The 20,895-nt window shown below is 36.8% G+C and overlaps 2 protein-coding genes across 2 annotated transcripts; both read right to left on the bottom strand.

Moving 5' to 3' along the window:
* Positions 1-5,659: 5,659 nt before the first annotated feature.
* Positions 5,660-12,495, bottom strand: dsela (dermatan sulfate epimerase like a). Its single transcript, XM_052125175.1, has one exon. It carries the CDS (start codon positions 11,361-11,363, stop codon positions 7,758-7,760), a length of 3,606 nt encoding a protein of 1,201 aa, XP_051981135.1. The 5' UTR covers positions 11,364-12,495; the 3' UTR covers positions 5,660-7,757.
* Positions 12,496-13,081: 586 nt separating this feature from the next.
* Positions 13,082-20,539, bottom strand: tmx3a (thioredoxin related transmembrane protein 3a). The gene is made up of 16 exons (XM_052125176.1): positions 20,424-20,539; positions 20,259-20,313; positions 20,023-20,062; positions 19,786-19,909; positions 18,301-18,346; positions 18,058-18,138; positions 17,833-17,932; positions 17,618-17,695; positions 17,460-17,526; positions 15,943-16,041; positions 14,677-14,734; positions 14,539-14,592; positions 14,361-14,417; positions 14,044-14,173; positions 13,881-13,949; positions 13,082-13,682 (listed from the first exon to the last, which is right to left on the bottom strand). The coding sequence occupies exons 1-16, from the start codon at positions 20,443-20,445 to the stop codon at positions 13,449-13,451; spliced, it is 1,314 nt and encodes a 437-aa protein (XP_051981136.1). The 5' UTR covers positions 20,446-20,539; the 3' UTR covers positions 13,082-13,448.
* Between the last annotated feature and the right edge of the window lie 356 nt (positions 20,540-20,895).

Here is a 20,895-nt window from a genome sequence, read left to right as displayed (position 1 = left end):
TTAGTTTATCATTGTATTTTTTTTTTAATAGAGTCATCCTTGCTGGAAAGATGTGGGAAGTAGATGTGTGTAACAGGTAATTGCTGTTAGATTGGGGGGAGTCAGTTGGAGTCTCTGGGGTCAAACCAATGGTTCTGAGAAAGTGAAAGGGGAAAGCTTTGTTCTAGCATCTGCTAGAGTCTCTATAGAGGTTAGGACTGCCGATATCTTGATGAAATATTAAAGGCCCGTGAGCTGATGCAGGGCCAGGAGCACTGAGGGGCCACTTTCTCCTTAATTACTGTGCACAGTGGTTTCACTATTTCATTTGAGGAAAATCCTAGATTGAGGTTCAATTTGCCCTTCTTCTGGCACAGTGCGAACTGGACTACCATGCCCAAAGGACAAGGCTGATCATTTAATTAATTCTAGGTGTGTTGTGCCCCATGTTAGTTGGGGGTTTTGACATTTCTGAATCATTAGGTAATAATAATGGCCCAATCTCCTTTAAATGGCATATTTATGAAACACTGAACTCTAATCAATAGACTAAAAATCAGTAATATGGTGGAATTTACAGTGTAAACATAGCTTTCCACAATAACGTTAATTACAAAGTTGAAATAAAGGTTATAGTCAAATGATAAAGCGGTTTTCAGTGAGCTGAGTTTCAGAGATTGACATTGTTAAAGGCCCAGCCGTGGTTATTAGTGTTATTAGCGTAATCCATCTCTCCTCATGGTCTCCTGGAGCACTGATCCTCTAAAATGGAGTATGGATCCCACTTTATCCACTGTCTTTCACAGCTCACCTTGTGTGCTCTGCTCCCCTCGTCTCTTCACGGACACTAGATGTTTAATGATATAATGTAATAAATATGTGCTCTACACCAGTAATTGGAAACTGGTGGGTTGCAGATCTCTTCTGAAGGTAGTAGACAGCAGGGACAAAACCATGTTAAATGAAAATAATCAAATTTTAACAATAAAATAACAAAATAAGTGCACTTTTTAAAAAAAGAGTACCTGTGTATATCTTTTGTTGTTGATGTCCACTGGCTCTGCTTCCAATTAAACCTTACAGTATTTTGATGCAAATTTGGCTGTTACTTGGTTACACACTAAACTTACTGCACTTGCAGCAAGGATAAACATGGTTTGTGCCGACCACAATTTGCTTTGTGAGGTGAATTATTGGCTGCCGAGAGCATGAAACCATCAACATTCAAGAGATATTTAGACATTAATTTCCCTATTCAGCCTGACATGTTAATAATTTTGTATATTGTTGGGTGCTTTGCTTACTTTCTTTCAATAAACAAATTCAATACTGTATTAGGTCACCAATTGTTGTACAATGTAAAATCTGTGTCCTTTAGAAATTTTATGAAAAAAAAACTGCTCTACAGGGGTGTGTGTATAAAACATTCATGACCATAGTTAAAAAAAAAAAATGTAAGTAATGCTCTAACATGAATTTTCTTCATAGAGGTCATAATAAAATATAATATCACCTGGTAAAGATGCATGTAAAAGCAATATAATTTTAGCTTAGCATAAAGCTAAATGTTTTCAAGACAATTGACATAAGATTAACAATTTTTTCTGCTCCAAACGTCAAAACCCCACACAGTGTACACAACAACATCCTTTTCTGATCGTATGTGGATTCTGTTCATAGAATTAGGTAGAAAATATGTTATTTGTAGCTTTCTATAAAATGTTAAAGGCTACATTGGTTAGCATTTCTTGTAAATAAAATTAAAAAAATAACCTGCATGTAATCGTGTATTTATTGGATTTATGTTCGTCTGTCAATACTTTTTTTAAGCTGTAGAAACATTATGTAGCTCCTCTATTAAGCTCCCAAGGGAAATTTCTTCAATTACGTCATGTCCACCTTCAATCACAACAGTGTGAAAGCACACGTATGAATGAAACAAATCAAAAGAAAGAGATTCACCACTGTTCAAAAGCTCCTCGGATCGCATCATTCACATCATATGGATAAATGTTTCCGATGGAATAGACAAAATATTAAATTAAACAAATCACAATAAAAGTTTTCAGTAATCAAAATACATTTTGAATGTAACTGTATTCTGATTACCAATAATATTTATTATTTTAAATATGTAATCCTGTTACATGTATTCCCCTGAAGGGAACATATGCAAATTTTAAAAAGTCTTATTGTAAAGTCTTGAAAGACTTTGTTGATACATGGTAGGAGTTGGAAGCACATAGTATTGTTAAACTTTTTATTCCCTAAAGAAAACTGTTTAAGCTCCACTGATCTCCAGTACTGTACACCAACAAAGCCTGTCCCCCGTGACAGTCAGAGTGCGTCAGAAAAATCTGTAAGCACTAAAAGGGCTTGTTGCTGAAATTGATTAGCATTTATATTGTATTTAGTTTGATTCAAAAGAGGGGAGGCAACAGATGGTTTGAAAGCTGCAGATTTAGAAGTAGATTTTAAAAACTGCAGTAAGTGGATGCATTTGCACAGAACAAATGTTATGTTTTCCATTCGGTCTGTGAAATGTCCAGCACCAGTTTTGTTGTTTTTAATGAAAACTGGTCTGTTATCTCAAGCCATCGGAGACCTGCCTTTATGCACTAATCATATTTTTCATAGAATTTAACAGTGCTTTTATAAACCACTTCATGAGATTTCGCTTTTGGGAGCAGCCTAGACCACTGATTTGATCTCAGACACTAATCTTATCATATGATATATTTATTAGTATAAATATAACATCCACTAAAATCACATGACCATGAAAAGATTAAAGTTCATTCATCTTTACTTTCGAAGCCCATGTGGATACTTCATTGCAATAGATAATGCTAAAACATGTTTCTATCAGTATGCTCTTTCCAAGGGCTTGACATTAAGAAGAATAAATAGCAATGGTTTCACAGCACCACCTAATTCATCAAAGTCGATGCCACGGGTACATGCCCAGTGTGAATGATCAAACACTGGGCTCTTGGCTCGCTCTGACGGCACCGGTGCATTAGAAGGCACGAGAACTGTCTGCTAATCAGGAAAACTATCAATCCCTTTCATGAGACGCATTAGAGGTGCACGGTTCTAGGGTTTCAATACAATAATTGGAAAACAAATCAATTTTTCTGGCTAAATCTAGCAAGATATCTAGCTTCGAGGTGAGATTTGTTCATTTGAATGCATGAGCTGTTGCTGTATGTCTGACTTTAACACACATTCATTGTTTGACTCTTCCAGAGAGACAGTAGTGAGTTAAGCACATTTGTATACACATTAAGTATTATGTTAGCACCTAGGAAACCACAGTTAGATATGACTCACTGCCCTAGACTCAATTCATCACAGTGTAGTGTTAATGTCTTAGGTATTTTAGAGTGTTACAAGGAAAAGTGAAGTTGCAACCAATGAGTAAGCTTTATTCCATTTTTACAGGATCTGCAGCTGATGCAAGTGAAGTACTACTGATGTTAAACTGTTAAGTACAAATGTTAAAATTCTGCTCAAGTTCATGGCATAGGATATTTATCTGCTGCCCTCTGCTGGATATAAATGTATGACTCAATTCTAGGTCTTGAGCAAAAAATAAATATGTAAGACAATATCTTTCATTTACTTCTTTTGTGCACACTGATACCAACTTTTAAAAAAAAAATATCCCCAGAAACCAACAGCTAATACTATTTTTAACTTCAGTGGTAACTGAATAATTGAAATACAGCAAGAATTGTAACAAATGTGTAATTCATTACTATTATGTTTTAGCTCAAAGCAAAATTACACTGAAGACATAATTTGGAATAATAAAAAACAATGTTTCAGCCTAAAATTGAATCGAAAGGAATATAGGATGTGGCTTAACTGATGTCTCTCCAATATAAGCTTTGATATTATAATCTTTTTAAAATATTTGTATAATTCTAAAGCAATCATGCTATATAGTCTACTATTCAGGGTCAATATCATGGTGTGTATTAACAACTCTTAGACAAAATTTTGTCTCACTCTGGACCCTTATTAAGGGGTAGATGGCGCTATTGCCCAACACACTTTGCTCAGAGTATCCATCATTTTAAATGAATATCTAAAAATGCATTTGGTAGCTAGCCTGTAGGGCCTGCACATGGGCTCCAGTAGTGTAAAACATTATCATATAAACATTCATAAAACTACTGCAAATATGAAGACTGCATTCTATGTAAAATGCTCTTAGTATAAGTTCAATCAAATTTAGTGCGAGCAAATAAATGTGCACATTCAGTGCTGATATGCAGTATTGATATGGGTTTTTCCATGGTTGATTATTCAATTCTTGCATTTGTTCATACGAACTTGAATTGCAAGCTTTCATATCATTAACCTGGGCATCAACATATTTGACGTACTGAGAACTTTATGAATATTTCACTAGGATTAAATAGCATGATGTAGCTTGCTGGTTTGTCAATTTGGCAAAATCCATGGTAAACAACAAAACAATGTGGTTTTAAAGTAATGGGAAAGCAGAAATAAGATTGCTAGAATCATTTTGGAAAAGTGGATTCTTTATTCCAAAAACATTTGTTGATATGCTATATACTGTAAATACAAGTAATTTTCACAACAAAATAATAACTATAAATGTTATAGTAAATAGGTTATGTTTGTTGTTGTTGAGCTACTCTGATAAGGACATCACATCACTTCGAAGTTCATATCACACTGTGTATTGAGCTATGGTTGCTCAATAAAATGTAAAACATTGTAAATGAATCAGGCTAATAAGAACATATCACCTAAAAGTTACTGTTACACAGAGTTCACACTTGCCTTTCAACTTCTTATGTATAGATCACTAAAATGCTTGGTGAAGTCACTTGGTAAAAAATTGACATAGAATTCACTGCGATATAAAATAGAGAAAGTAAGAGCATCACATGCACAATGTGACAAGAATTTACAGTACATTATTGGGACTAAACAGCTGTGTGGCCACAAGAATGTCAATTGTTAGTGAGACTAATCTGAAAAAACAACTTCAATTTGCTAGGGAGCATAAAGATTGGACTGTGGAGCAATGGAGAAAGGTCATGCGGTCTGATGAGTCTAGATTTACCCAATTCCAAAGCAATGGGCATGTCAGTGTAAGAAGGGAAGCACATGAATCGATGCACCCATCATGCATAGTGCCCATTGTACAGGCCTCTAGAGGCAGTGTTATGATCTTGGGTTGCTTCCATTGGTCAAGTCTAGGCTCAGCAACGTTATGCCGCAATAAAGTCATCTGACTACCTGAATGTACTGAATGACCAGGTTGTTACATCAGTGGATTTTTTCTTCAATGACGGCATGGACATATTCCAGGATGACAATGCCAAGATCCATCAGGCTCCAATTGTGAAAGAGTGGTTTAGGGAGCATGATGAATAATTTTCTCACATGAATTGGCCACCAAAGAGTCCTGACAGTAACCCCATTGAAAGTTTTTGGAATGTGTTGAGTAGACTTTACGGATTGGTTCGACTCTCCCGTCATCAATACAATACTCGGACAAAAATTAATGTAACTCTGGACTGCATAAGGTTGTCGAAGCAATGCCATAACAAATTCACACTGTAATCAAAGCTAAAGGTGATCCAATGAAATACTAGTGTATGCATGTTTTTTTGTTTGGCCATGTAGTGTAACTTAATATTCTCCACGTAGATTTTCTATTCTTTGAAGAATTGGTTGAGTTTAGTCCAAAACTCTGAAAATAACTTCACACACACACACAAAGCAGCCTTTGCAAATGCATTAATATTACATAAATTGTCTTTTATTTTCTTTCATTTCAGTTATCCCACAGTGATGATTACACTCCATATTCATGTGGTGCCATGGAAAATCCATTTGCGTTGTGGCTTCGAAAACATTTCACATTAGTAGTCTATTCAGTCTGCATTAATATAGTTCCCCATTAAGATGAGAAATGTGATGTTTTGTGATTTTACTTATTTGGGTTGTGAAATGTTCCATGTATGATTACATGAGAAAAAGGATACAATTTAAGACAAGTAAAATATAGTCAATGCTTGTCATATATTTTACATAAAGATACATTTAGTTATCCAAAAAAAGAAACAAGAGAAAAACAAATCATCCACATAAAAAAAACACAAGACAAATTATTTTACTTTCAGTCACTGAAAGGAATAGTTTACCCAAAAAATGAAAATTCTCTCATCGTTAACACACCCTCGTGCCATCCCAGATGTGTTTGACTTTCTGTCTTCTGCTGAACACAAACAAAGATTTTTAGAAGAATCTCTCAGCTCTGTAGGTCCTTACAATGCAAGTGAATGGGTACCAACAATTTGAAGCTCCAAAACCACATAAAGGCAGCATAAAAGTAATCCATATTACTCCAGTGGTTTAATCCATATCTTTAGAAGTGATATAATAGGTGTGGGTGATAAACAGTCAATATTTAAATATTTTTTTACTACCAATCTCCACTTTCACATTGATCTTTTGTTTTTGGTGATTTGCATTCTTTTTTTTTCTCCCCAATTTGGAATTGGAAATTCCTCGTTGTGGCGTAGTGACTCGCCTCAATCTGGGTGGCAGAGAACGAATCTCAGTTGCCTCCATGTCTGAGACGTCAATCCTCACATCTTATCACGTGGCTTGTTGAGCGCATTTCCACGGAGACATAGTGCATGTGGAAGCTTCACGCTACTCTCCGCAACATTAACACACAACTCACCACGCGCCCCACCGAGAGCAAACCACATTTTAGCGACCATGAGGAGATTACTCCATGTGATCCTACCCTCCCTAGCAACCAGGCCAATTTGGTTGTTTTGGAAACCTGGCTGGAGCTACCCAGGTCCTGCCCGTGGTGATTCGCATTCTTCATGCATATCGCCACCTAATGCATATCGCCACCTAATGGGCCAGGAGGAGAATTTATAATAAAACAATTTATCATATTACTTCTGAAGACATAGATGTAATAACTGAAATTTTATGGATTACTTTTATGCTGCCTCTATGTGCTTTTTGGTGCTTCAAATTGTTGGGATGAAATGTAAATGATGAGAGAATTGTAATTTTTTTGGTGAACTATCCCTATAAGTGCTTTGATACAATCACATAATGTACATCTAGCACATTTTTACACATGAACTATTCCACCTCACATTATTGGTCATAGTAATTTGCTTAGAAGTGCAGGTGAAACAGAGTTTCACTAAAACTGGACACAACTGAGCTATTTTCCTGATCATCTATCTTTGAATTATTTTTGAGGGGTGTTTGGTTATTTTCACATTACTCTTTAAATTGCAAATAATACGACCTCTTGGTGGATAAATAACTATTTAGCACATTCTAGTGTGCAATCACAATACCATAATACAATCAATAACAAAACGTCTCATAACAGAACTGAAAAAAGCTGATGGCAGCCCATCTGGTGGGAAATACTTCATAATTTTGTCCTCCAGTCAGAACATAGGCTTTTAAGGTCCAGGATTTGCAGATGTTTCTTAATGTCAACAGGGAGTGACCACTCCTTGTTCTTTAGCACATTTACTAAATTCTTGACTCATAGTTTTGTCTATGACATTTTAAAATGTAAACATTATATATTATATGATTAATTTACTGGAATCAAAGCATAATTGGTCTAATCTTTGTAAATCTTATGGTGAATCTTTTCTTGTGAATTGTTAGCAAAGACAGACTAATACATATTACAATCTATAGGCACATTATGAGAAATGAATAAAAACGCTGACATTGATTTACAAAAAAGAGTGACTACCTGTATGTCTTTTATAACCCAGCTTCTCCATAGCAGGCCAACATGTATCCTCAATGTCTTTAATCTCATCAGAAACCATATTCTCTTCCCACATATTGATTTTGGCTGGCGATATATCTCCTTCATATATTAGATTATACAGATTAGTAGATGTAGCAAATACCAGTTGGTTTAAGGCAGCTGGTGAAAGAGGTATCCCAAGAAAGTTGTGTATCCTTTCTGCTGTCTCTTTAGGAAAATAAACAATATCCTCAAATTTGACTATAAGGTAAGTGTGTGTAGGGAGACTTTTGCTCACTCTGACTCCAGCAGAATTGTGTGCAAGCCATAACTGTGCAAGCAGCTGCAAAGGATTTGGATCTGGCTGAGAGAGGATATTTTTTAAAGAAAGAAACTCTGGGTCCACTGCAGCACACCCTTGGTCCACACCATCACTGTTCTTTTTGAAAATGTTGCCTATTTGCCTTTTAATATTCTTACGCAAGTACAGGCTTGGCTTGCTGCTGTATAGCATTAGATAAATCCATGCACGTGGGTCTCTGACAACATGAACTGAGCGAAGAGAGCGACCAATGACCTCTTGAAGAAACGGCAGCTTTAAAAACCATCCGCCACTGCCCATGCTCATCACCGGTCGGGCATTTGGGTACTTGACCAGGTGCTGCCTCAGCTCCTGTATGTATCCTAAGTGGGCAACCCTGCTGCCACCAGTTCTTGTTTGCTCTGAAAGCAGCATCCTTCTTTTTCTCCGCTCACTTTTTTCTCTGATTTTATTCCTTGACTCATCACTGCTTTTGTGCAACTCAATGTTCTGCAGGTGCAGCTTCACATTGTGGACTATAGAATGGAACCATCCTTGAATGATGCCAAATCGTCCACTCTTTGCATCTGCTCTGGACCACTCGCAAGAGTCCACCAGAGAGACTAATGGGGACACAGGGAATCGCAGGTAAGTGGAAGGGATTCTGAGGTAGACAAAGTCAGAGCTGTTATCAAAAAGGGGCTGAAGGATCTCAGCGCCTGAGCCTGGAATGGATGTGATGGTGATGACAGGGAGTATGGTCAGGCTCTCCCCAGAGACAATAGTGTCATCATCTACGCTGTGGTCTCTCTGTTTAACATCACACAGGAGCTGTTTGCAACCATACAATATTGACAAAAGTTCAGTTACCCATAAGAACAGCACACAGATCAGAGTGCAATGGATGAGCATATTGAAAGACACATGAAGCTTTCTTTTTCTTATCATGAAAGCCAAGGCAGAACATAGAGTTAGTATTGCTGAGATATTAACCAGCAATCCAAAGTCAAATACTAAATCTTTTGTGACTTGACCTGGCAAAGTTTGAATACCCTGGCCAAACTGGACTATTCTGTGTTTGTCCTCTGCTTTAGCAAAGCCTGCAAAGCCCAAGTAGCTGTATCTAGCCTCAATATCCTTATAGTTTGTTGCGACTGACACAATTGTCTCTGTGTCATTTAAGATCAATGATAGCCTTACTCCATTTTTACTGTCGTCAGTGAATCTACAGTCTGAAACCTTGACATATGGGCCATGCATCAGGTAAGCCACTCTGGTGACAGGGCTCTCCATGGGAAAGGTCACGTTTATGAACTGCGTCCATCTCTTCTTGAATTCTGCTGTCTGCTCTGCCTCTTGTATACTGGCATCTGGGCTTGATCCTTGCGTGTTGAACCAAAACATTTTGTAATGGGCATCCCACACATCCATCAACACTCCATTGTACTTTTCAAAAGATCTGTGAGGAACATACCTGAAGTCGATGTCAAGATTGTGAAAAAATGCACTGAAAGAATTGAGAGGGGAGTGTGCTTGTTTCTCGACATGGTCTAACACCAGTAACGTTTGAGAGTTAAGAAGCACCAGGGCCCGATACACACTCTTTAGCTTCATGGCAGATGAATAGGCTGACACAGACTCTCCACTCACAAACAACATGTCCTCATGAAATGAGGCATCAATGACCTCCCCGGCAGTGCCTCCAACTTCCTTTTCTCCCCATCGCAGCCACTTGGAACATTCCCCCAACTGCCCCTCCCATGGTTGATTACACTGGCTGTTGGGAGAGGGGGCAAACACTAGTACATTGTTAAGATAGCTGTATTTAGGACCATACAAGGCGTCAGCGACAAAAACCTGTCCATTTGGAGCAAATGTGAAGGAGTTCTGATCAGGATGCTCGTGGCCTGGGTTAAAGTTTGCCCAGCCTTCCACCCACGAGTAAGGCTGAGCATGGACAATATCATACACAGCTCGCCCTCCTAATTTTCCTGATTTAAAGGAGACAAATGTGTTTCCTTGTGCTCGAGGTAACCCTGCCCCATATGTCACCACACCCCAGTTGGAGAAAATGTGCATGTTTGCTTTGTTGAAGTCAGGTGGAGGCTGTGCAAGTAACTCAGAATCATACCATATGTACTCTGTATGTAAAGTAGCCCAGCGCTGGGCTGCTGATTGCATCATGGGTCCATCTTTAGGACGATGTCTCCTAATCTGCTGTGCCAACCAGTTCCCAGAGCCATTTCGGAGCACATAGGCATCCAAAAAAACAAGTTGACTCTCTGGCCCATAGAACCAGTTGTAGTTAGAGTCTGCAATGCCGACAGTTCTTTGAAATCCAGGAAGCAAAGTAGCATAGTAAAACATGAAGTGAGCTCTCAGCCAGTTGATGTGTGTGTTGTCTATCTGAAAATGCCGCAATGCTAAGTAAACATATTGAGTAATGGATTTTGCTGTGTAGCTGCCATATGCAACACCTTCATCAAGGGAGCCATCAACAATGTGGTTGAGGAGGAACATGGTCTTTTCCATGTAGTTTACAGCTACTTGCTTCCATATCATGGTTTCAGGGTCATTATGCTCCCCTGCCACAAGAGCTCCAATGAGGATGGCTAATATATTAGTTGTCTGGTGGTTCTGTAAAAACTGCTTTCCCCACCCTCTGTGCTTGGACAGCTCAAAAATCTCCTCTGTAACTGACCGTATTTTCTTGAGATATCGTAATTGTCTCTGTGTGTCAAGAAATGTGTAAATGAAATCATATGCTGTGGCAAACCCAGTGAGGGAGTGAGCCATCGGTACCTCATCATTTGGGGCACTAGACACCATCCAGTCCGGATACTCCACCATTCGGTCCATGTACTCAATCAAAAACTGAGAGGCAGCAGCATCCTCAGGCTGAAGCAAACAGTATAGTGCAAGAGGGGGCAAGTTGTTGCCGTAAATCTCATTCCATTTCTTACCAAAGTCCTCATGGTTTACTGGTGGCTGGTAAATGGCAGCATTGGACAACATGGTAGAAACAGCATTTCGGATAACTTTAAAAATGTGTCTGTGTGTGGTGATGGCCCTCTTTTTCATCAAATGCAGCTGTGTCTGATCAAAGTATAATTTGGGGTGAAGGTGTGCGGACATGGTTATGTTGCCTATTTTACGTTCAATTTGTTCTGTCCCCTCATTCAAAGACACATTCCTGACTGAGGCAGATGAAATTCCATAGAAAGCCAGTTGTGCAGCCAAGAGGCAGAGCAGAGCCACCAACCTCTGTAGGCACTCCATAGCCATGATCCAAGAAACAGATGTGGATTTCTTTCTTTTTTCTTTTTCTGTCTAGAAAGCTCCTCCACAGCCTCCACAAAGATGTTATAAGTCAAACTTGTACACACATGTAGGGCAGCAGATATTTTTCCATTTTAGACTTCTTCCTCGAGTGTATATGGCCGTGTTTATGTAGCCAGAAAGAAGTGTTCATATTTCTTTGAGAAATTATGCTTCAAATGTCTTAAGAGTACACATTTTCATGATGAATGTAAACAGATTTGCCTTACTCTACAAGTTAGAGGATTCGAGTTAGAGACTCGACTACTTAATAAATGTAGGAGATGTTGGAGGGTGTTTGTGTTTTCTTGCATTTCAATTTATTGCCCTTTTGAGTGTTTGGAGAAAGCAATATGTTATACCTCAACGGAAATGAGTGTCTTTTAACAGCCGTGCACAGCGCATTCTCTCGGATTCATTTGTACATTCTTGTATTATTTAAATAATAATAATAAAAATATTTTCGGGCTCACTAATAATTAAATCCATCCACAATAACTAGAACACGCGTACCATTACGAAAACGTCAACGGAAATAATCCATCATCAGTGCAGAGTTAAATATGTCAAAGCAACTTCCGTTTTCGGTACCTGAAACAAAGTCAATAATTCCAGTTTTCGTGTTCTGTTTCCCTCTGGTTTAGTGGTTCAGTTTTCCAAAAGAAAAAAAAACTTGCAGTATTTGGGGGTAGTTATTTTCCATCGCTGTTTATAGCACATCATGAAGTGACTGTTAACGCCTTCGTTTTGTAACACGGAAGGCGAGATAATCCACTAATCCACTTTCTAAGGTGAAGGCAACTCACCGACTGATGAGATGTTTGTCCGAATAGGGATCTTTTTGGATCTCTGTTGATTTTAAGTAGGTACAAATATGAACAGGAAGTCTCTAAGAGTAGTCCATACGGTTTTTGCGCGGTCACTATACGTTAAACTTCTACCTTTTCCCCTTCAGTTTTTGTATTGCCTTCCATCAAAATTCGCAAGCAGAGTTCCCTTCACAGAACTGTCTCTATATGTTATGTCTAATGCAGGTCACTTTTTCCATCTTCCAAGTTATGTAGTAAAAACGATCACTTTCAGTATTAGTGGTTGAATGTTCTCGACAGATGGCGCCTTAATACCACGTAAAATGGTTTCGTTTTCAGATGTTTTAGGTTTTCAGGTTTGATTACGAATTGTCGCTAATAAAGTAAATAAAATTGGCATAATAATTTCAAGTACATTTTATATTCCTAATTTTATTTATTTTAAACACAGGTCAGAATATATTTATGCAGTTTTAATTAGTAACCTAAAGATATTAAATACACAGAATACACACAGGTCACGGTCAGGATAGTGATAAGTGTCCTTTGTGCTTTTTTGGTACTTGGCCTTAAAGGAATATTCCGTGTAAATGCAAGTTAGACTCAATCGTCAACATTTGTAACATAATATTGAACTTTTAAAAGTATATCCACAAGACATAAACGATATGTGTGTTACATGATTTTATATTAACCTTTTCTGTGTAAGGTTTTAGCCAATTTCACAACTTTGTTGCCATGACAATGTAATGTCAACGAACCCTACAGACTGTAAAAATGACAATTTCAACAATTTGCAAGTTTTAACAGAATAATTTATGTAATTAATGCTTCACATTTCTGCCTTTATACCCTCCAAACATTGTCCCCATTCACTTCCATTGTAAGTGCCTCACAGTAAACTTGATTTTTTTATTTATAAAATGTATTTTTTTAAGAAAAGGATGGACGAGTCAAAAACATTTTTGTGGTAATCAACATTATGCCACAAATGTTGTCAATTGAGATTAACTTGTATTGAACCTGGAATAATCATTTAATGAGAAAAAAAAAAACTGCAATAAACTGAGAGCTCTAACAAAAGTTACTATGAAAAAATAATATGTAGGCTTTATGAACACAACTAGAAAACGTGTATTATATTTATTTGATTTCAAAGATTTAGACTTGTTTTAACTGATGGATGCCAAACAAAGCAAATTTGGTTCGCCCAGGTTATTTGAGCATAAGTTAACAGTCCATGTTAATCCTGTTTCTTTTCTTCTGAGGTCTTCTCTCTGCTGTTAGGCTGCAATTCTATTTCCTTCTTCCCATCTGCATCTGCAGAAGTACTGCCTGTGGCCAACAGAGCACCTTCCTCTGGTGTCTCATCATCAGCTGGTACAGCAGTGCACGTACCCCAGATAACCATTACAACTATACCCACTGGCAATCCAAACAGAAAAGAGGAGAAGACTGGGGCTGTCTGGAACATCGACTGCGATCAGAGAGATTTGTATTAGTTACCAGGACAACAGACAACAGTGACCTAAATATTAGCTGTAAGTAAATATTTGATGAGGATGTGATCAGCTGCATTTTGGTTTCAATGATCTGTGCTTGTTATGTTAGTAAATATTTGGGGAAAAAATATTTAAGAGTGAATCTACCCATAACGATTGTGCGTCAGTCTTACCACTACAGTATCCTTTGCTTTATAATAAAGTCTCTTGGTGTGCTGCAATAATCCATTGCCTCCGAGTAACTGTTTGGGGTAAAGAAAATGTTACCAGAAAAGAGAAGTAGAAATAAAAAGATATATGAAAGAGAACAGAGAAAAGTCTTCCCACTTCTCATACCTTTTCTCTTCCATCCTGAACACTGTTGAGGAAATAAAGTAAATCCTCAATGGTCTCAATCTTACTTTGTGGTAGAAAGTATCCATCAATGGACAAATTCAACACAATAACGGAGGGCATCACAACTTCTCTATGGAGAAGAAACAAAAGCAAATGATCATCGAGCATACACCATGATAGTTAGACAAAGAGATCAAACTTCTCTTTAGTATATCTGCTTTTTTATATTCATCATCATGTAATTTGCTTTGAATATGGCTCTTGCACATTGTACACCCTGAAGGTTGTTGTGTAACCTGAAGTGGCCCATAACTCACCCCATGATTAAACCGTTGATATAGTCATTACCATCCATATAACCAAATTGGTATTCACTGTTGAATAAAGCACATTTTCATTATCGATTGCCTTATAGTAAAGTAAGAGCAAGAAAACAATGATAAAATCACATCTGGTGCTTTCTTTTCATGCTTCTCTAGTTTATTTGCTACTTACTTTTTGTAATGATCTCTGTATTCTGTAGCCAGCCTTTCCATCAGAGTTTTGTAACTAGAAGGAATGCATTTTTAGTTTTGGTGTAAAAATGGGTTTTAGGTCTTTTATGCAAATTAAAGACTATAAATAGTCTCTCACCGAATGCTTTCTTCTGAAGGATTCTTCTCATCTACTACTGCCAATGCCACGAGTTTACCTGTGAGGGAAGTGTGACAAATGTTAAATACTTAAGCTATACAACAGACTATGCATGTATGCAAAATGTTCACAAACAAAATCTTTCAAAGCGTAATTTTCACACATATATGTCTTGGGTGAATGTCAGATCTTAAATGTCAAGTATCACCTAGTGGCAGAAAGATAGCTATCATGAAAATTGTGTTAATTAATGACAATGCTGTGTGTTAATTGATGGGTTTAAGGACAAATAAATGAAAAAAAAGTTAACTTATGTGGACCCACTTTATATTAGGTGTCTTTAATTACTATGTGCTTAAGCATTTGATACAATGTACTTATTATCTGCGTACATTTTACTGCATTATACTTACATTTAAAGTGATAGATCACCCGAAAATGAAAAAAATAATTTACTCACCCATATCATCCCAGATGTGTGACTTTCTTTCGATTTTTAGAAGACTACCTTAGCTCTGTATGTCCACACAATGCAAGTGAATGGTGACCAAAACTTTGAAGCTCAAAAATGCCCATAAAGGTGATAATAATTTCAAGCTCCATTACACTTCCCATAGCGCCATCTAGTGCCGTCAAGCACTAGGAAGTGTAATCAAGCTTGAAATCATTATCTACAAGGAGACTGCTGATGTCAAGATTTATAGAGAAAAAGGAGTTATATTTTGGTCTTTTCTCTTACAAAACCAACTGAATCGCTTCAGAAGACATCAAACCACTGGAGTCTTATGGATTACGTTTATGCTGACTTTATCTACTTTTTGGAGCTTTTAGAGTTCTGGTCACCATTCACTTGCATTGTATTGCCCTGCAGATCTTAAATATGCTTCTACAAATCTGAATTTGTGTTCAGCTGAAGAAAGAAAGTTATACACATCTAGGATGGCATTTTCATTTTTGGGAGAACTAAACCTTTAAAATACCTAGATTTAATTACATCTATAGTTACATTGTAAACTTTACCTCAAATCCTTAACCTAAACCCTATGCCTAATCTTATCTAAATTATAACACTACCCCAAAACCTACCCGTAATTTAACCTCAGCAGCAAATGTGAATCTTTTGAGAATTTTGCGAAACAACATATAGTTACACAATAAATACATTGCATTGTATATATTTTATTGGTAGTACATACAGTAGTAGTTAAAGATGCCTGATATAAAATGGGGCTGCTCATTTTGATAAATAAAAAAAAAAAAGCTTACTTAGTTCCCCCATCTGGTAGAGACTGTAGCTATCAATTTGGAAGTATGAGAGGAAACGCTCTCGATTTACCCAGGAAGACAGATCGCCATCATTAAATTCTATATAAAGATAAGAAAGGATGGGTTATACTTTTTTAAATGTGAATCATGAAGGTGTCATAAAGCTACATCATATGCAAAGTACTTAGAACTGTTTTATACATTTTCATATAAAACAAATTATCACAAATTTTATTACCAGACAAGCTGTTTCTGTTAACTGACTATGCATTCAGTTATGCAAAATATCTCACATGCACACACTGAATATATTGACTTAAAGGGAGTGTTTTGGATGATAGCTTAGACTAAATAAGCCAAATGACAGGACAGTCTCTGTATTCTCATCGTTTGGAAAAGTAAGGTAAGGACACATTTTTATGTCTTCAAAGCAATTTTCTCTAGACTCTTACATACTGTACACGCAAAAACCTATGCAAAACTTTGGGTAAGAACTTGTACACCTACCTAGTACTTACCTAGAGGTTTATGTAGAAAACTATATTCCAGCTATAATGTGTCCTAAGTGCTCAAGTGACTTTTCCTGTTTCACAGTAATCTTTGCTAAAAAAAAGAATATTGTGATGTTTGTTTTTCAGTCAGTACTAGAATGATTGTCATCTGATCTCTGTTATGGAAAATAACCGTTTAATTAAGCAAATAATGTCAGGTAAGTAATTCATAAACTTCTTAACAGTGGGCCACTGCCAGCTTGATTTTGACATACTTTCTGTGACAACTGTGTATCACATACTTTACATATATTCAATAGAAAATATTTTCATATTGTATAAGTTAAACACATTATACAAATATTTCTAAATACATTTGAACATGATAAACAGTTTATTGCAAATTCCCACAAAGTACTGGATGATTGTCTGAATTTCATTGCAATGCTACGACAAGAGTGAGCTGTAATACTGGGTCATAATATAACACTATCTATGCTCAAACAACAAACAGATCAACCATTTTCATTCTAAAATTCTAATATACTCTATATTTCTTTTCAGATGATCTAAAAGATATACATAATACCTGTTTGAGCCTCCACATTCTACCCCTTGTCTTTTAACTTGGCTTCATGGATGTGCTAACTATTCATATTGTGGAGGACTCATCTGCCAGTGCAGTATTCCAGGTCCAGGTTCAGTGTGCTGATCCCTTTTTGCTAAGCTACTGGCTCCATAAAACCTTCTTCAACAATGGGGAAGTTCAGCAGATCAACACCCTGAGGATAAATGGCTATTGTGGGCTAGTGTTCGTTCTGAGGGTGCTGCATCGTTCTTCACGCCACTCTAATGCCCATTATTGGTGCCCTTTCCTAGTGACACTCTGCCTTGATGCTCTGGCATTTCACTACCAACTCCCATCTGTGCCCCAGTGGAATGGCACCCTTCAAGAAGCAATGAGAGGAAACAGCCTGGAGCTGAGACGCTGAGAGACTTTTTGCTGCTTACTGCAGGAAATCTTACCATTGTACAGGTAGTACGTCCCATCTTTGAACACAGAAACAACAGGAATTTCCTTCAGAGTCACTGCCTATGATGACAAGAATTGATGAGATTGAACTGTTTATATTCAAACAAGTACTTAATCTGAGATTGTTTTCCAAAGAAAAAGGAAATCTTACTTTTGGAAGAATTTCTTTAGAGGCAGTGAAGAAATATGTGTGGACAATATACTCAGCTGCAGCTTTAAAGTATTGCTCCTGAAATGGAGTATGACAATGAAAACTGATTTAGTTTAATTTCAAATGTATTGCATGCATATTCCATCATAATTAATTTATTAATTGTACATAGAAATTACATTTATTTATTCACATTCATTTTACATTATGCTTACCTTAAGGGGCGACTCCCCTCCAATGTAAACAAAGATAAGATCATGACGACTCATAACATGCTGGAACAACTGAACACTAGAGAGTGGTCTTACCACAGGTCTAGTTTCAACAGAAAGGACACAGGGATAACAAGTAGAGATTATAAATAGCATTGGAATGACACTAAAGTCTATGCAGAGCACAAGAAATGCAATTCATTATAATGATATTAATTCCAGCATTACCCTGCAACTCTATTGGCAAAATCAATAATTGCATCCTTTGTTCTTGGTCCTTTGTAGTCAAAAGACAGCTCTCCTTTAAACCTTTTTTTTAAATATAGAAAGAGAAAGTAGCCATTTTTCATGAGTCAAAGACACAATACACCATAAACAATTGTTTCATACAAATAGTTTAGAGACGTAAAATTATGTATAATTATGTATAATAATTATTGTGATAACAATTGAGCTCCTGTAAACACTTACAATTTTAGTGTTGGATATCCACGAATATTAAACTCTGAAGCAATACCTAAAGAGACACAGAAAGCATTTATTTATTTATTTTTGTATTAAAGGGATAGTTCACCCCAAAATGACAATTCTTTCATCATTTACTCACCCTTATGCCATCCCAGATGTGGATGCCTTTATTCTTCTCTGTTGAACACAGAGAAGAATATTTCATGCTCTGCAGGTCCACACAATGCAAGTGAACAGCAACCAAAACTTTGAAGCTCCAAAAAGTCCATGAAGGCAACATAAAAGTAAGACTCAAGTGATTTAATCCATGTGTTCTGAAGCGATCCAACCAATTTCAGATGAGAACAGACCAAAATGTAACAACATTTTCACAATAAATATTGACATCTGCAGTCTCTTTGGCGATCATGATTTCAAGCTTGATTACACCTTTAGTGCCATCTACTAAGCTAAAGGAAATGTAATCGAGCTTGAAATCATGACCGTGCCTAAAGATTGAAATGGCAAGGTTTACAGTAAAAAAAAATATTACATTTTGGTCTTTTCTCACCCAAAATCGATTGAACTGCTTCAGAAGGCATGGATTAAATCACTGAAGACTTATGGATCACTTTAATACTGTCTTTATGTGCTTTTTGGAGCTTCAAATTTCTTCTAAAAATCTTTGTTTGTGATCTGCAGAGGAAAGTCATACACATCTGTGATGGCACAAGGGTGAGTAAATTATGAGAGAATTTTCATTTCTGGGTGAACTATTCCTTTAATGTATCGATGGAAAAACATTTCACAATGGTGATAATGTTTCTTAATGTTAGAACTTTATCCATTTACTAATATATATATATATATATATATATATATATATATATATATATATATATATATATAGTAAATGGATAATCACAATTAAGCCTTGTTAGTATGATTTGATTTTTTTAAACACAGAGACATTTAGTCTATCTATCCAATTAATAACAGAGTGCACTCATGGAGGGTGGAACATAAGGCATGGGCTCAATTTTATTTACCCAGAAGGCTTATGCCTGAATTTAAAAATAGCCCCAGGAAAAGGATTTAAACTGAGAGGACAGTAAAAAAAAAAAAAAACTAATTCCAAGAAACACGAGTGACTAAAAGGATTTTTAATTGCTGAAAAGGCAACTTATGCTATATGGTCATCTGGTTAACAAGACACTCAGCTCAATACTAAATCAGTATACAGTTCGATGAACTAACTCTGATGAACACATGAGATTTGCTTCTCTAATCCCATTACACAGCAGGTAAGCCTATCCTGCCATTTAACTATTGGTTGCTAAGCAACGGCCTGGCTTGGCCTTACCATACTGTCATCTCAAAACAAGCTACAGCAGGAGATATATCTTCCATTTAATCTCCTAAAGGGACCCCACACTTATTTTACGAATACATTCATTGCAATTAAAGCTTTCAAACATATACAATTATGGATATTAGTATTAAACCCACTTGAGTGCACTGTGGTGTCAATCTTGCCAACATTAATAGGAGAGCCCAGACTCTTCAGCTCTGCGCCAACTTCATACCATATTGGCTCAAATGTGTGACAGTATGCACACCAGGGAGCATAAAACTGCAAAATAAAACATCATAATATCACACAGCTGGCTTGACACATAAAGTTGCATAACACATCACACAGCCATAACAATGCATAAATTAGTCCCCACTGCATGCTACTCTCACCTCAACCAACCAGAGTTCATCGTGTCGTTTCTCCTTGAACCTGCAAAAGTTCATTTTTAATAAAATGCAGACAAGGAGACACTACTATATCTAAAATGCAGACAAGGAGACACTACTCTAGATCTATCTATCTATCTATCTATCTATCTATCTATCTATCTATCTATCTATCTATCTATTTTTAAATACAGGCTATATATAAACTGTATTTTATCTTTACAATGGGCATCACTTACTTGTCATCTAGTTCCTCCACGTATCCTGACACCACAGCAATGACCGACAGAAGCGCTGTTATAAAGAAATGCAGAGATATTAAAAGCATTTAGATGATGGTGTCAATCGGCTGAGTTAAAAAGTAGTATTTCGATAGGCTACGACAATTTACTAACAATTCACACCTGAAAGTATTACGTTTCTCATTCCTGCTATCCTTGTATGTTGTCATTAAACGCGACGTATCCAGTATGTTACAGACAGCAGATTCAGTTTTAGGTTAGTGACATAATCATCAGACTGCTAGTAAGCTGTTGACCCACTGACCATTTATCAGATTAACCCCATTACCCCTTGGGTTGAAATGTCAAAATTAGGGCGCAAAATGATTATGCACTAGCTGTGAAGGGTCTCATCAAGCAACCTAAATTAGTTGTGTTTATTCGATTTATTATAGACACATTTCAACTATCTATCTTAATTCACAGGTTTTGTACACAACTATATAGTCCAACGAAACTTAATGGCGTAAACAAAAGCAAACACTCTAGATTGGACCTGTCAATACCACTATGTTTTTCAGTCAGTATCTATATAGGCCTATTCTATATCTATAGACTTTATCAGTTAACTTTCAAAGTGTACCACCTAAATAAC

This window comes from Xyrauchen texanus, unplaced genomic scaffold, assembly GCF_025860055.1.
Source record: "Xyrauchen texanus isolate HMW12.3.18 unplaced genomic scaffold, RBS_HiC_50CHRs HiC_scaffold_682, whole genome shotgun sequence".
Lineage (NCBI taxonomy): Eukaryota > Metazoa > Chordata > Actinopteri > Cypriniformes > Catostomidae > Xyrauchen > Xyrauchen texanus.
This window is presented reverse-complemented; position numbering and strand designations above follow the sequence as displayed.

Excerpts from the sequence above, each read along its gene's own strand:
- dsela (XM_052125175.1), bottom strand. The coding sequence starts at position 11,363 with ATGGCTATGGAGTGCCTACAGAGGTTGGTGGCTCTGCTCTGCCTCTTG.
- tmx3a (XM_052125176.1), bottom strand. The coding sequence starts at position 20,445 with ATGAGAAACGTAATACTTTCAG. Across the intron at positions 17,933-18,057 it reads TTTGCCAATAGAGTTGCAGG|ACCTGTGGTAAGACCACTCT; the intron begins GTAATGCTGGAA and ends TGTTGAAACTAG. Across the intron at positions 14,593-14,676 it reads CCTTCAGAAGAAAGCATTCG|TTACAAAACTCTGATGGAAA; the intron begins GTGAGAGACTAT and ends CATTCCTTCTAG.